Genomic DNA, 16,255 nt, shown 5'->3' with positions numbered 1-16,255 from the left:
TTTTTTAAGGGAATTTCCCCATTTTGGATAAAAAGCATTTCCCTTTCTTTTTGCTTTTTGGGGTATAAGTGCCCCCTGCCCCCCTCCCCGGCGGATCCAACTTTCGCCAATAGGGGGGGGGGGCGAAAAATATTCACCCATATTTTCCCTGATCGGCAGCTCAAAGTAGATTTTTGTTTGTTTCTTTGAAAGGGTCGTCCTTACAGTCAATAATTAGCTTTATTCTAATAAAATAAAGCAAATATGTAATAACATCATAAGCCCTTTTTAAATAAAGCGAGCGCGAAGCGCGAACTACATTTTTTCATATGATGGGCAGTATGTTTGTGATCTTCAAAACGAGATGCCTATGTAAGTAGATAATAACTGCGAGCAAGGAGCGCAAACAGAAATTTTAAATATAAGCTCTGACCTTATCTAAAAGGGACTTTTTGCAGTTAGCCATGAAGACGATGCACGTTTCAACCAGCAGCGGCGGAACGTATTTTCCTTGGGGGGGGGCAAAGCCAAATAAGGCACTTATATGCCAAAAGGGGCATTTTGGTGCAAACAGATATTTTCCCCATGAGATTATCATCTGTGTAAAAAGGTTGTGCGTTTTGTAGTAATTAAGTTGAGCAAAGTTTTTTTAAGTGATCTCTGATTGATAAGATATATATTGAGGTTATATTTTTGCGAGCGTAGCGAGCGAGCGGTTTGAAAAAAAATCAAATCTGAAGTTGTAAAATTCGCCTTTTTGGTCAATTACTGTTAAAAGGGCATTCTTGTGAGATGTTGCGAAAGAATCACGTGCTCAAACTTTTGGAAATTTCATGTAGGCAAATAATGATGATTATAATAATATAGATATTTACCCAGGGAAGCCACTTCAGTTCTGTTCTCCCAGCTATTATTATTACCCCGGAGCTTGAATGTTCAAGTTCTTGTCTTGTTACATGAAATGTCTAATAGTTTGAGCTCGCGATTCGCGCTTTCAACATCTCACAAGGCTGTCCTTTTAACAGAAATTAGCGCCATGATTGACCAAAAGCGAGTTTTACAACTTCAGATTTGATTCTTTCCTAAATACATGTATATGTTATCAATCAGAAATCACTTCAAAATGGCTTTGCTCAATGGCTTTACTACAAAACACACAACTACTTCACGCAGATGATAATCTCAGGTGAAAATATCCGTTTCCACTAAAACGCCAATTTTGACATTATAAGTGCCCTTTTTTACTTTGCCCCCCTAACGAAAATACTCCCCACCGACCTGCCTCCATTTTTAGTAACAAAAAATTGCCCTCTTCATAATGTTAAACAGTCCTTATAATGATCAATTCGATTTCACACTTGCATTGATTTGTTTCTTTAGATACACGACTCGTTGTTTTTTCTCTGGGAAAATGTAAGGAAAATCCCCCCCCCCTCCGCATTGGGGAAAGCTGGATCAGCCCTGGGAGGTAACGGAAGTGAACTACAAAGGTTTCACTCTTTTTTTTTTTAATTCGGAACCCCTAATAGAAAATCATGGCTTTGGCCCTGATATGCACGAACACATAAAACCCATATATGAGCATCCCTCATACACACACATAGGCCTACTGTTCGTTGGTACGAATTGAAATGCATTCCATTTTTAAATTTCACATGGATTATGATAAAAAAACGAACATTAAATGTTAAGCTGTTATCATTTTTTATCGTCTTTAACATTGTCAACACTACGCGTAACGATCAATACAATTTTATCAACATTTATATTCTTTATTACCATTTTTATTATGATTATCTTTTGTATTATTATGATCATCATTAGTATTATTTTTATTACCAGCAGAAGCTGTTATTAAAAATGACATCCCCTCCAATACAAATCCTATTATCTGGGGGTTACTCGAACGCGACCAATAAACTTAATCCCTGCATCCTTAAATAAAACATTTGCTTAGGCAGCAATTGCTCAGATAAAATCGAAATTAAGCCTATGCTTGATCCGAGCGATTGGCCACAACACATGCATCACGATCGTTATTACTATTATTGCCTAATATTGTGTTATCTTGTAATAGAAACACCGTTTTTGTTACCAAAATGAATAAATTTCATTTTCGGAAATACGAACCTTATTTAATGTTCGGATTAACGAACCTTATTTCGTTTTCGGACTAACGAACCTTCGGAATTAGGAACCTCATTTCGTTTTCGGATTAACGAACCTTCGGAATTACGAACCTCATTTCGTTTTCGGATTGACGAACCTTTGGAATTACGAACCTCATTTCGTTTTCGGACTGAAGAACCTTCGAAATTACGAACCTTATTTCGCTTTCGGATTAACGAACCTTCGGAATTACGAACCTTCGGAATCACGAAGCTTCAGAATTACGAATGTATGCGCAACAGGACACATCAAGATACATCAACATTCATCGTAATCATTAAATACATAACAACTAAAACTAAGTCTTAGTTTAGTTCAAGATTTATAGTAAAAGGTCTCAATTTTTGTATAATGATACATATCCTTGCCCTTTTTAAACGCAATAAACTTTTCAACATTTTCAACAAATTTCAATTCATTTATGAATAAAGCTTATGAAAGTTGTCGTTCTTGATATTTTGTTCTGAAAATAGAGTATTTTACAAATAAAATCATTGTGTTTGAAAGATGTTGAAACTTACTTGGGAAACCAAAACACATATCAATATTTTAAAGTTTGTGACAACTTATATTCAACCAAGTTCAACCAAGTATTTACATCCATCCAAAATTTAGAAACAATAGGGCATAAACAGAATAAGTGCATCATCGTTTGTGGTTCATTTTTACAAAAATTACACAATGGTGAATTCTTCACACCTATCTTAAATAAATATTCATTTGTGAATAGACTTATAGTGGAACATTCTGATTTTTTAATCTAAAGTAACCCAATAAATAGTAAAAAAAAATATATTTTGCCATTGGATCAAAAGACTTAGATCTACACTTAAATCATTAGACCAATTTTCACACTGCTTAGTTTCTGATATATCTAAACAATGTTTTTTTAATAAGTTTTGAATAGCAGGATTTAGTCAACTTCTTATAACTTATGTTTATTTACTATCTATTTACATCGTCAGATTCATTATTTCTATCACTTGTTCTTAAAGTATTTCCCATTCTTTTTTAAACAAGAAATCAATGAAAAATATTGTAAATAATACTTTTTAGGCAGATTAAAGTCGTCTTGAAGTTTATGAAAAGTTTTAAACAATCCATTATTCTTTATCATATCTTTTACACATAAAATACCTGCTTCAAACCATTGTTTAAAAAAATATTGTTTTACCGTCTATTTTAATATGAGTTATTCCACAATGATTGATTTAAAATATCTTTATATTTGACTGGGTTGAAGTATCTGTAATGAGACAATGAATTTATAAACATCTTATTCATGCGTTTATCCAAGTCTTTACTTGTAAAATTACACTATGATATATAATCCCCGTCTATCTTATTCATAATTATACAAAAAATAATGTCTTCCAGTTACCTTCGTTTTCTTTGTCTAAAATTCTTTTTACCTAAGCTATTTTCAGTGCCTGACAAAACATTTCTGTATGAATCATTTTCAATCCACCATCACATATTTTTCTTTTTATACGATCTTTCTTATCCCTCAAATAAATCGAAAAAGTTTCCTTTGGAGAGAATTAAAAAAAAACTGTTTTGGTGGATTTGGAATAATACTTAATACTTCGGAATTATTAGAGATTTGATGACAGTTATCTTCCAAGCTAATGATAACGTTCTCATATTCCATACTTTCAGTAGATTGTCAGCCTGTTGTATTTTATCATCGAAACTTAAATGATATAATGTCAAATTCATCAGAAACATGTATCTTTATTCATAGATAAGAGAATGCGTCTTTTACACATTTACATTTACCTTCTTTGAAATTATTATTTTTAACATTATCTAGCCGTATTACGTTACTCTTCTCAATGTTTATGTTTAAACCTGATATATTTCCAAAAGAAGCTAAGATGGAAAATTTTTCAAGATTTTTCTTCGTAGCTGATAAGTATATATATGATTGTATCATCTGCGTATCGACTGAATCGTATTTCTTTATTTCTAACGTATATCCCTTGTATCTCTGTAGATTGTCTTATCAGACCCTATGAGAAAAATATATGGGGAGAGTGAATTAGGCCTACATTAATAATTTCAATGAACCTACTTCTTCTGGCGAGCTATCCAAAGAGACTGGTGACCTGTTTATCTCAACTAAGCTCCAATTTACGAGCATTCCACCGTTGACTACACTTTGTGCTTGAGGCCGAGAAGGGTTACCACTCTTTGCCACCAGACCATCACAATCCATGGATGTAACCTGAAAGAGTTCAGTATATATTCGTGGAGATGCATCTGACCTACATTTTCATTTTCTATTTTCATATAAGTTCGCATTCAATCTTATAAAAAAAAACTTTTCATGTGAGATTCACCCTGGTAATAAATTGGTTTTATCGAAAGCAGAATAATCAGAAAAAAAAATCATGATTAGCACAGGTTTTATGGAAATCCGTCAAGGCAATACGGAGTTTTGATATTTGTGACGAAAAATCCCTAACTTGCCATTAAAACAAAACAAGTGGAATGCTTCTGACAGTCTTGCCTGCACTAAGCAATTCGATATAGCAGCAGTGCTGACTTTGAAAACGGCTATTGAATAATTATTCACAAAAACCACATATGATGATAAAATATGTCCATTGACCCAAAATGACCTTTGACTATGATCATTGTGACCTAAGACGTGTGCAAAACAATCATTCATACTTGATTACCCTTATGTCTATGTCATTAACTACTAGACACTGTGTAGATCCATAAAATTTCTAATAAGTTATATGCTAATTCAACAAATACCCAAAACACGGCCAAAGTTCATTTACCTTAAATGAACTTCGATCTTGGTCATGTGACGTGAAACGCGCACAGGATATTTAGGGATAATGGTTACTTTTATGATTAAGTTTCCTGAACACTCTAAAAAATATTGGGTAAAAATGCTCCATGAGGGTAATTATGTGTCCAACCAACATTGGGCATTTTGGGGGGCATTTTTATTTGTCCAGTGTGATGAAAATTTTGCCCGTTCTGAAGTAATTGCTGCTTATTTTAAAATCTTACTGGACAATATACTTCCCGCCTTTGGTAAAATACTGCCCACAATAGGTTGGACACATAATTACCCTCGAGGTGGTAAAAATTTTACCCAATATTTTTTTTACAGTGAAATAGATGACAATTCTACAAATAACCCCAACACTATCAAAGTTCGTTGACCCTAAATGACCCTTGACCTTGTAACCTGAAACTAACACAAGATATATGGGAATACTTAATTGCTCTTATGTCTAATTTCAAAGTTATGACGACAATTCCACAAATACCTCCAACATGGCCAAAGTTCGTTGACCCTAAGTAACCTGTGACCTTGGTCATGTGACCTGAAACTCAGGCAGAATCTTCAGTGATATACTGTTATCCTTATGTCTAAATTCAATGAACTAGGTCCATACACTTTCTTTCAAAATCTTAACTTTGGTTACGATTTTGATATTGATTCCCCCAACATGGTCTAAGTTCATTAACTCTATGACCTTGGCCATGTGACCTGAAGCTCAGGCAGGATGTTCAGTCCATGGACCCTACCACAAAGTCATACTTGATTACTTTTTATGTCCAAGTTTCATAAACTAGGTCTATATTCTTTTTAAGTTATGATGACATTTCAAAAACTTAATCTTGGTTAAGATTTCAATGTTGACGACGCCGCGGCGTCGGAAAAGCGGCGCCTTTGGTCTCGTTCTGTTATTGCAGGCGAGACAAAAATGGAAGGGTATTTTGTGCGGTGGCTATATCATCAGACACATCATTTCATACCCTCTTCTTTGAGAAAATATATTAATTCATATTCCATTGAAAAATATAATTTATGGGGTTTACAATAACTTTCTTATTCTTTCATTGATTTTTATCAAACCTTCACCATGTTTTTCTTTGTTTCTGCTTTAATCAAAACCAACTTATCCCTTATAGTTAACTTCCTCTATTAAAGGAATAACATTCAGTTTAAAAAATAGCTATAAATGACCCACGGGAAGTCTTACCTCATTGCCTTGACTGTGGTTCCCGAATTCGAGACCCAGAGAATCGACATCCCCATTGGCTGACATGGTCACGTGACACGTGATTCCATGCATGACCCTCTTGATATGAAGCTGCACCTATAATATAAGTCAGAAGAGCGATGTTTAACCTTGCATTGATTTCTTGTGTTGAAATCAATCATGAATAAAATCAATCGATGATGAAACATTGCGGATTTATTATGATTGTATTTATTTTGTTAGGTTACGTCATTATTATTTCATTATAATTAGATTGTGGATGAACACTTGTAAAAGCTAAAATAACTCACTCGATTTATTGTCATAAATTTTTTTATTTATTTATTTGTTTATTTATTTATTTATTCATTTATTTATTTATTTATTTATTAATCTATTTATTCACGGCTAACAAAACAACAAGAACAAGTGAATTGCGATTTGTCGTGGCTTTAATGAAAATAGAGATGAATGTGCATCTTTACCAATTCTGCTTTTTGTGTACAGTGTATGAATATCATCACATATACATATACCGATAATGTCTGTAACCAACCGATACCTTGTTTAATAAGCTCCTCGGAGAGGGGTTAAACCCCCGGCTAGAAGGCCCCCCTCGTAAGTTCTTCAATGTTTAAAATTCATGGCTGTTTTCCCACTGGTTCCCTGCTAGCCGGACCGGAATCCCAGCACAGCTATTAATTATGAGCTATCGGTGGATTACAGATGACATAAATATAGCATATAGAGATATATGAATGCCCATGACTATAGACCAGCCTGCCCGCCTTTAAGATCAGGTCAGGCTAAGATTAAACTTTAAGCATGACACAATTATTTCAGTTTAACAGCGTTCTCAAACATTTGTATGTACAAATAGGTCCCCCTCACCTAGGTAACGAGTGGGGACCTGCAACTTACATAATAACATAACATAATTGATTAAAATCCACATGCCTGCCCTGGCATGGAAAGGAAAAAAGGAGGTACTTTAATAATGCGCCTCTTACTGAAATCATGCCCCCAGAACTTCAACTGCTTGTTTTTCAACAACACACAAGGCGTCAACACTCCTCCCAAAAACGAGTAAGGGCGAAAACCCGCCTGCCCACTGGCCAAAATAGGACAGGAGGATAAAATTCCCTTACGGCCCACTTATGCACGACGATCGTTGTTAGGATTGGTGTGCGACCAGGTCAAACACCCTCGAATTTGGATTCGTGTTACGCTCTTCTATCAGCCTAGGCTCTGCCTAGATTCTGAAATTAACCATGAAAAGTATACCATCACCCTCCAACTACTTCATACACCATTCATTATAGAGTATCATATAGATTCAACAAATACAACTTCCCTGGAAAATATAAATGCAAAAGTACTTGTACCCCCCCCCCCCCCCCTAATCACACTTTGCCAAGATCAACTACTGCTGGTATTCAAGCCAACTATAGGTATCCAATTTTCATCCCACTGAAAATATTGAGCCCCTTAAAGGAACTTTAATAAAGGAAATTGAATTCAGAAAGAAATTTGTTTCACCAAACGAAATTCACTAATATGGCCATACTCTGGCAAAGGGAAGCAAGGTACGAAAGTATCACTCGTTGTAAATGACCAATGCGTGTTCGTCATTAACATATACATCAATGCAATTAAACTAAATAATATTTTCTTCAATATCTTTCCCCAAAACGATCATTTCTTCACAATTTCTGCCTGAACGGGCAGCACACAACAGATATTTAAAAACCATAACTCAAATCTGACTGATGCGTGAGCTGCTTCCTATACCAAAGGTGGGCAGTATTAATAATAAATACACCATGACAAAATTACCATACAAATTCACATAAGTATACCAACATACTACGCCTAAAGACCTGAACATTCGGCTGAACTTGAAGAAGCCTAAAAATTGGGACAATACTTCCGTCTAATTCCTAAGGAGTCCGATGCAGACCCGAGAAATAACTTTATCTGAAATGAAGCCTATGCAATCTTATCAAACATTTCTTCATATATAATGCTCATGGTAGAGGAAAATAAAACATACATAGAAATTATGAATTCATAAACATTTCTTCTCAAATGACCTGAGAAAATTATAATTTCAATCCCCAGATTTTTTCTATAACCATCCATAACTTGGATTTTTATGACAACTCACATGAACGTTTGAGGCATAACCTGCTTCATAGTAATTTCGAATTGACTTCTTCCTTGCAAACAAAAACTAAATAAACAAAATAACATTAAGAATGCACAAGGACAATAAATACACAACCATATCCATAATATGCAAGAATCCCCCCACGATATATATGTCAACATCCCCCTTAATTATAACTAGAGGATGGTAATGGGGAGGAGGTGGGAATTTTGTAAGCACGCTTTACACATGCACCGTCATCTCTCTTCATTGAAAGCCAAAACGAAAATGAAGCATTCCCCGCACTTTTATCCGCGCATAGCTCAACCGCGGCAAATGTCTGGCATTGTGCCCAAATTCTTTGGCGCGGGCGCCAAAAAGCGCTGCCCCGCCCTTTACGGGTCGGGTCACGAGCCCTTTCTCGGGCAACCACGCCCCCTTTCAAAATCAAAACAAACTAAAATGTGTATTTTGCTAGCCCGCTAATAAATCATTTTAAATCGTCAAGCCGTCTTTAAAATCCATTATTCACGGCTAACAAAACAACAAGAACAAGTGAATTGCGATTTGTCGTGGCTTTAATGAAAATAGAGATGAATGTGCATCTTTACCAATTCTGCTTTTTGTGTACAGTGTATGAATATCATCACATATACATATACCGATAATGTCTGTAACCAACCGATACCCTTGTTTAATAAGCTCCTCGGAGAGGGGTTAAACCCCCGGCTAGAAGGCCCCCCTCGTAAGTTCTTCAATGTTTAAAATTCATGGCTGTTTTCCCACTGGTTCCCTGCTAGCCGGACCGGAATCCCAGCACAGCTATTAATTATGAGCTATCGGTGGATTACAGATGACATAAATATAGCATATAGAGATATATGAATGCCCATGACTATAGACCAGCCTGCCCGCCTTTAAGATCAGGTCAGGCTAAGATTAAACTTTAAGCATGACACAATTATTTCAGTTTAACAGCGTTCTCAAACATTTGTATGTACAAATAGGTCCCCCTCACCTAGGTAACGAGTGGGGACCTGCAACTTACATAATAACATAACATAATTGATTAAAATCCACATGCCTGCCCTGGCATGACCAGAAATACCCAATTATTCTTGGAAAATACGTGTTTCAGGTGGCCTAATTGCCAAATTACCGCCAAACGAGAATATATAATTTATTTATATATGATCGACCGCCAACAAACACGTCAAAATTTTACTCGTATCTACCAAGATATTCAATAAATCTTAGCAACCATTACAGGATCATTCTACTAGTATTCACCAACGTTATCATCCTTAGTGCTTTTACCAGGGGGGGGGGGGGTACCAGGGAACATTGCTCATTCCTCCATTACAATGTATATCTAGGTTATCCATAACTGACCCCAACATGATTTAATGCATGCATACATTGAACGTAAATGCATGAGCAGCTAAATAACAACAAATGATACATTATGAAAGCATAGACACACTGGTGAAACCGGCTCCAGACCAGCCAAAACCCTTATTCATACTATCGGATCGGACGGTCTGGAGTCGGTCACGCCGGAGCGACTAAGGTAAAATGTATAAATACATACTCAACGAAGATATGAAAGACCAACTTTTAACTCACTGATAAATCTGTCCAACCCTTCATCGGCCAGATGTAGGCCATCAGTTCTGTACAGCGAAATGTCATTATGGGATATTGATGGATGCGGTATGGCTTTACCATGAAATCTTGCAGCTAAAGCCTTGGCGTACCTATTGGCCGCCCTTCTCTTTAAGTCCAATTTACCTTGATCTCCTGTACAGCCAGCGGGGTACCAAACCCTCTCCAAAATGTCCGACCACACTATTTGAAATTTGTCCTTATTGGCGTCAAAAAGTCTATACGTCAAACTAGCCAGCTTCTTCTTGGACAGTGCCTCAATGTCATTCGTTCCTACATGCAATACTACTACTGAAGGCTTTGGTTCACTCCGACCCATCTTATCTAACCAATCGCTTACCCCTTCAATTCGTAGCCCCCTTTTCCCCAACCAGCGGACCGACGTTCCAAGCCCAAGGTCAGCCTCGCCGGTGTTCTTCGCCCTGCGATGTGCCCAAAACACTATCGAGTCCCCTATGATCCACACCACAGGTCCTGTAATAGAAAACAAGAAAAGAGGGCTGGGCAGAATTTTGAAGTATGAAAATTTTCCCCTGAAAGGTCTGCTACCCTTCACCACCCCTTCATCACGGGGTTTTCCCCTCCAAGATACAATGTATGTAATCACATTTTTGACCCCTCCCCTTAATCCTGAAAGCATTGATATTAAACACGTCATTATACCGTTGTAACATTCTCTCTAAAAAGCAGAATGCTCGTAATTGTGTGATATCATTAAACCCGCACTTACTCATTCAATATTAAGCCCAGAGTTATTTTGATGATACATGTATATTGATATCAACATGTACAGGGGGGGGGGGGGGGGGTCGTTATGATCAATCTGATGTTCCAAACACCTTCCAATCAATATAGTACTATCCCTTTCTTCCTTTTGTATAATGTAATAATGTATAATGTATAAACACATTCCAACCAATATATAATAATGTATAATGTATAATGTCTGAGCACATTCCAATCAATTTATAATAATGTATAATGTATAATGTAAAATGTATAAGGTATAATGTATAATGTAAAATGTATAAGGTATAATGTATAATGTATAACGTATAAACACATTCCCATCAATATAGTACCATCTCTTTCTTCATTTTGTATAAAGAATGTAATAAAGTATAATGTATAATGTATAATATATGATGCATAATGTATAATGTATAATGTATACTGTAACAAGGGCTCCTTTGTAAACAAGCCTCTTGGCACTGAACATACCACCCTGCTTCTGAATAGGGCTGAATAAAATAAAACAATACCATGTAAGCAGATATATTGAGAATTATACACCCAAATATCCAACAACCCATCGGCCACGGCTTTGATTAAAGCACATGTCCTCGTGTAAAGTAAACGCGTTGTGACATTATTGGAAGATAACTTACACCTGATTTTGGTCAAAATGTCAAATAACCTAAAATCATCATTTCATATATATTTTCGTTCTTTTTTTTTTTTTTTTTTTTTATTTTTTTACTTAACCATGTCGAGTCTTATATATCTCCGATGTGCACTCGAAACCCAACGCCCCATGCGTTGGATTTCCTCATCCGAGCAACCGGCCATGGCAGCGGTCGTAGCCGCCCCAATACGAAAGGAATGCGATGAAAACATTGCCGCCGGCATATCCCCGTATGTCAAACATCGTTTTATCATGTTTCCAAATTCACGCCTAGTTAGCGGGAGAGCACCATATGAACAAAAGAAGGCTCCACCATTCTTTGGGCGGATTTCTAAATAACGAATAACCGCCATCACAGGGCAGCTAACTGTCCCCAACTCTGGTATCGAAATGGTGCACCCATTTCCCCGCTGGTCAGTCTTTGACTTCCTTAGGAATAATTCCACCCTGCGATGCGGTGCATCGCCAGTGACCCTAACATCTGTGTGCTGCAGAATAGACTCACATCTATGCCTGGACTCTACTGTCAACTCACTAACTCTCAACAAACCATAAAATGCCACTGAAAAAGCAGCAGAGTACATCAAAACATCGTAATGACTACCACAAACATGCCTCAAGTAGGCGAGCATTCTATTTAACACAGACAATGTGATTGGATGCCTAGCATCTCTTCTCAAAGTACTTCGCCTACACCCTTCAATTAACCTTGTAATCACAAAACTCTTGGTCACATCCTTTAGCCCAGATGAACTCATATAAAATGCCAACCCAGATATGTATGTTTGAATAGTAGACCCTGCATATCCCATAAAGGATAAATAAGAAATGAACTGCGCCACCCATTCTACATTAGGGGGTAGCTGGGGGTCGTATCCGTACACTTTACAAAATTTCACGTATGCCCCCAAGGCAATAGAGTAAGTTGTGTGTGTTCGAGCTGCCCTAGAAGCCATCAGCAGTCGACTTCTCTCGATAGCCAGCTCTTCCAAAGACGGACTGGAACCTCCACGCCCTCCCGGGCGGCCCCCGGTGCTAACGCATGGAACCTCGGCATCTGAAATCGAGATAGTGCATCAGCTATACCATTATCACATCCATGTACATGCCTAGCCCTCAACACTATATTATTGCTTAAACATATAATCACCACCTTCCTCACCAAAACCATAATATCAGGGCATAGCGCCGACTGCTTGTTAAGTACTGCCACCACGGCCTGATTATCACAATTAAACAATATATTCTTGTCCTTTAGCTCCATGCCCCAAATCTCCAAGCCTACCCAAATAGGGAATAGCTCTAAAAAAGCTATAGACCTCCTACCGGCCTGGAAATCAGCAGGCCACCTGGATTGAGCCCACCTGCCTCCAAAGAAAATTCCAAAACCAATGCCAGCCGCCGCATCAGTGAAAAACTGAATTTCCTCGCTTCCAAACCAGCCTGGAGCCCGGAAGAAAACTTGACCATTAAAATGTGCCAAGAACTCCAACCAAACCCGCAAGTCAGCCTTAGCCCCTCTCGTCAACCTAACCATGTGAAAAGGACGCTTAACGCTCTTAGTTAAGTCAATGAGCCGTCTCATGAATGCTCGCCCTGGAGCAATTGCCTTACATACAAAGTTTAGACTACCTACAATCGACTGAATGTCTCTTAGGGAAATTTTTTGTTTCTGTACCGCCCAATTTAATTTCCCTACTAATTTCTCAATTTTGTCCTCCGGTACCCGAACCTGCTGAGAAACGCTATCTATTACCAGCCCAAGATATGACAACTGTGTGGTCGGGCCTTCCGTTTTTTCTCGCGCTATGGGCACCCCAAATCGTTCGCAAATTGCTTCAAAACAATGCATTGCCCGCCTGCAATCCTCCGAGGCAGGGCCGCCTGCAAAAAAGAAATCATCCAAATAATGGACAATATTTTGCGACTTCGCAACTTTTCTCGCGCAAAACTCTAAAAAAGTACTAAAACATTCAAAAGTGGAACAAGAAACTGCGCAGCCCATCGGCAAACAACGATCAAAATAGTAACGACCATCTATATACATCCCAAGCAACTCAAAATCTTTTGGGTGAACAGGCAAGAGCCTGAAAGCTGACTTAATGTCAGTCTTTCCCATAAGGGCACCCCGCCCCAATTGCGTCACAATATCTACCGCCGAATCAAAGGACGAATATGTTACTGTACACTGCCCCTCCGGTATGCCATCATTAACTGAATTTCCCCTGGGTGCCGATAAATGTTGAATCATACGGAACTCCCCTGGGGCCTTTTTGGGCACCAACCCCACTGGTGAACACCTCATATTCTCGAAGGGAGGAACAACAAAAGGCCCAACTATCCTACCTAAGTCTATTTCATCCCTCAATTTCTTTTTCAACGTATCCATGTGTTCGAATGCTGATTTCAGGTTTTTAACAACCAATGGGACCCTGTCCCCTTCAAAATGTAATGAAAAACCAAACTTAAAACCATTATACAAGCACTGAGCATGCTCCTGATTAGGATAAGTAGCTAACATGGGCACCAAACGTGCTAACTTAATAGGGGTCGGAGCAATAGACGACACCGCACTAGCCGTAGACCTATTTACTGCCAGCGGGACTGGAACCGGCCCGCCCTTGGCTACACTGCTTAGCCCCATGACCTGTCGCCTGGCAGCGGGAACACTTGTGCTCATAGATGCCAGCTTTGCCTCGCATGCACTTGCCTCTATTAAAGGCAAAGCACACGCCTCGGCTGGGTGTGCCATTGGCTCCGGGTCCCTTTCCTCCGAAGGGAAAAGATTTTCTCGCGCCGTACTCCCCTCTGTAGAACTGATGGCGAGGGGCATGGGGTAAATTGTGGCGCTGCCGCGGACCATTAGAGGCCACCAGCATCAACCACAACTCGGCGTCGACGCTCGCCCAGGATCGCCCGGGTAAACGCGCCTGCTTGCTCCTAAACTGAGTGTCATAGTCACGCCAGCCATAACCTGCAAACGCACGGGCTGCATGCCTTATCAAATCCATATATTTCATGAGCTCCCTGCTCCTTTCAATGTGCTTCTCAGCGTAAATTGAGGCAAATACTAGAAACACCGAAGTCCACTGCTCTACCGACATGATTTTCTTAGCCTTTGATTGAGGTTGAAGTTGCAAACCAAGACCAGATCCCGATTGACACAAACTCAAAGTGGTGTCACCTACACTCAAGGCCCCAAACTCATCACGTGCATTATTATGCTTAAGGAGCACTCCCAAATCTATATATTCACTTGCCCAAATTTTTTCCTTCAGTGAGATAGCCACTTCCACACCTAGTGGGTCGCATGCGCTAATAAATGGTTCCGGTGCCCCCAACACGGCAGAAAGCCTAGGCGCCTGGGGCTCAGATCTCTCAACACCGACCTCCACTAGATCTAGGCCTAGATCTTCGGCTACCCCTGCCGACCGCGCCGGCACTGAAACTGCTGGCTGAGCCTGCCCCGAGCTACCGGTATCCGACTCCTGAGCTACTATCTCATGCCAAGCAATAGATCTGCCCACGGGCGCCTGGCCTTCCCGCCCCACTAGATCTAGATCTAGCTCTGCCATTTTATCACCAACTTTAGACCTAGGCCTACCACTTTTTTCATCAACATCGACAACTTGAGACTGAGAGGGATTTAACTCACCGCTCCTTCCTGGCCCGTTGTTGCCGCCTCCCAGCCCCAGATCCACACTTGCGGGGGTTGACGTCGCCCGTGGACCTCTCGGCCGACCCGGCCTCCTCTTCGGTGTGTCATCTCCCTTCCTCGCACCTGCGGTCGTTATTTTCTTGGCCTTAACCTTTGGCATGATCAACTCGCGAAACTAGAGTTAGACTCGAAGCTCCGTCACTCAGCCCAAGTCCAATGAATCCTGGATGCAATCACCTCCAAAGTTCAATCAAGCGAACCGCCAAGAAAAAATTCAATCCTGAAGTTGCAAACTGAATCTTTTAGGTCCACAAATCGGCACAGCTAACTTAGTCTTAGTTCTACGGCAACAATTCCTGAGGCTGAAGTCTGAAGACAGTAAAAAACTGAAATCAGCGTCTGTATAATCCAATAAAAGTATGAATCCTTTGTGTAGATATCCGGTATAGGTAGCTAGACAAATGTCGAAATATCTGCCACCTAGGCCTAGTTGCCAGTGCCGAAAGAAAATTTTCAAAAAATTTTGTAAGCACGCTTTACACATGCACCGTCATCTCTCTTCATTGAAAGCCAAAACGAAAATGAAGCATTCCCCGCACTTTTATCCGCGCATAGCTCAACCGCGGCAAATGTCTGGCATTGTGCCCAAATTCTTTGGCGCGGGCGCCAAAAAGCGCTGCCCCGCCCTTTACGGGTCGGGTCACGAGCCCTTTCTCGGGCAACCACGCCCCCTTTCAAAATCAAAACAAACTAAAATGTGTATTTTGCTAGCCCGCTAATAAATCATTTTAAATCGTCAAGCCGTCTTTAAAATCCATTATTATCAATATAATTAATAGTATTATCATTATTATCATCACCATCATCATCATCATCTATACTCAAATCGAACGAGCATTCCTCAGAGAAGAAACCTACCGAGTTTGTTCGCGTTTAAATTACAACAGGAAAATCAAAACTAATATATTAATCGTGAAACTGACCTTGTTTTCATCTGTAGTTCTGAAGAGTTTGTAGCAGAAGTTTATGGAGGTGAGGGTTTGTCGATTCACTTTCACAATGACGTCATCAACGTGCAACAAGGGATGTAGTTTGGTACTCGGAAGGGCAGCGATGCTTTGATTACAACCAAAAACAACAACATAAATGAAAAGAATAACAAGGCCTGATCAAGGTTTGATCCATGATATTAGCATTCGTTTGCAGAAGATAAGAAT

General features: G+C 39.2%; 1 protein-coding gene across 1 annotated transcript; it reads right to left on the bottom strand.

The window, feature by feature from the left end:
• Positions 1-6,162: 6,162 nt before the first annotated feature.
• Positions 6,163-15,548, bottom strand: LOC121428423. Its single transcript, XM_041625023.1, has 3 exons — positions 15,036-15,548; positions 10,036-10,449; positions 6,163-6,278 (listed from the first exon to the last, which is right to left on the bottom strand). Exons 1-3 carry the CDS (start codon positions 15,196-15,198, stop codon positions 6,163-6,165), a joined length of 693 nt encoding a protein of 230 aa, XP_041480957.1. The 5' UTR covers positions 15,199-15,548.
• Positions 15,549-16,255: the final 707 nt, after the last annotated feature.

This window comes from Lytechinus variegatus, chromosome 15 (assembly GCF_018143015.1).
Source record: "Lytechinus variegatus isolate NC3 chromosome 15, Lvar_3.0, whole genome shotgun sequence".
Classification (NCBI taxonomy): Eukaryota; Metazoa; Echinodermata; class Echinoidea; order Temnopleuroida; family Toxopneustidae; genus Lytechinus; species Lytechinus variegatus.
The sequence above is the reverse complement of the archived record's forward strand: the minus strand, read 5'-3'. Positions and strand labels throughout refer to the sequence as shown.

Coding starts and splice junctions, on each gene's coding strand:
- LOC121428423 (XM_041625023.1), bottom strand. CDS start 15,198: ATGCCAAAGGTTAAGGCCAAGAAAATAACGACCGCAGGTGCGAGGAAG. Junction 10,450..15,035: donor CAACGGGCCAGGAAGGAGCG/GTGAGTTAAATC, acceptor TTTCTATTACAG/GACCTGTGGTGTGGATCATA. Junction 6,279..10,035: donor TTTAGCTGCAAGATTTCATG/GTAAAGCCATAC, acceptor CTTATATTATAG/GTGCAGCTTCATATCAAGAG.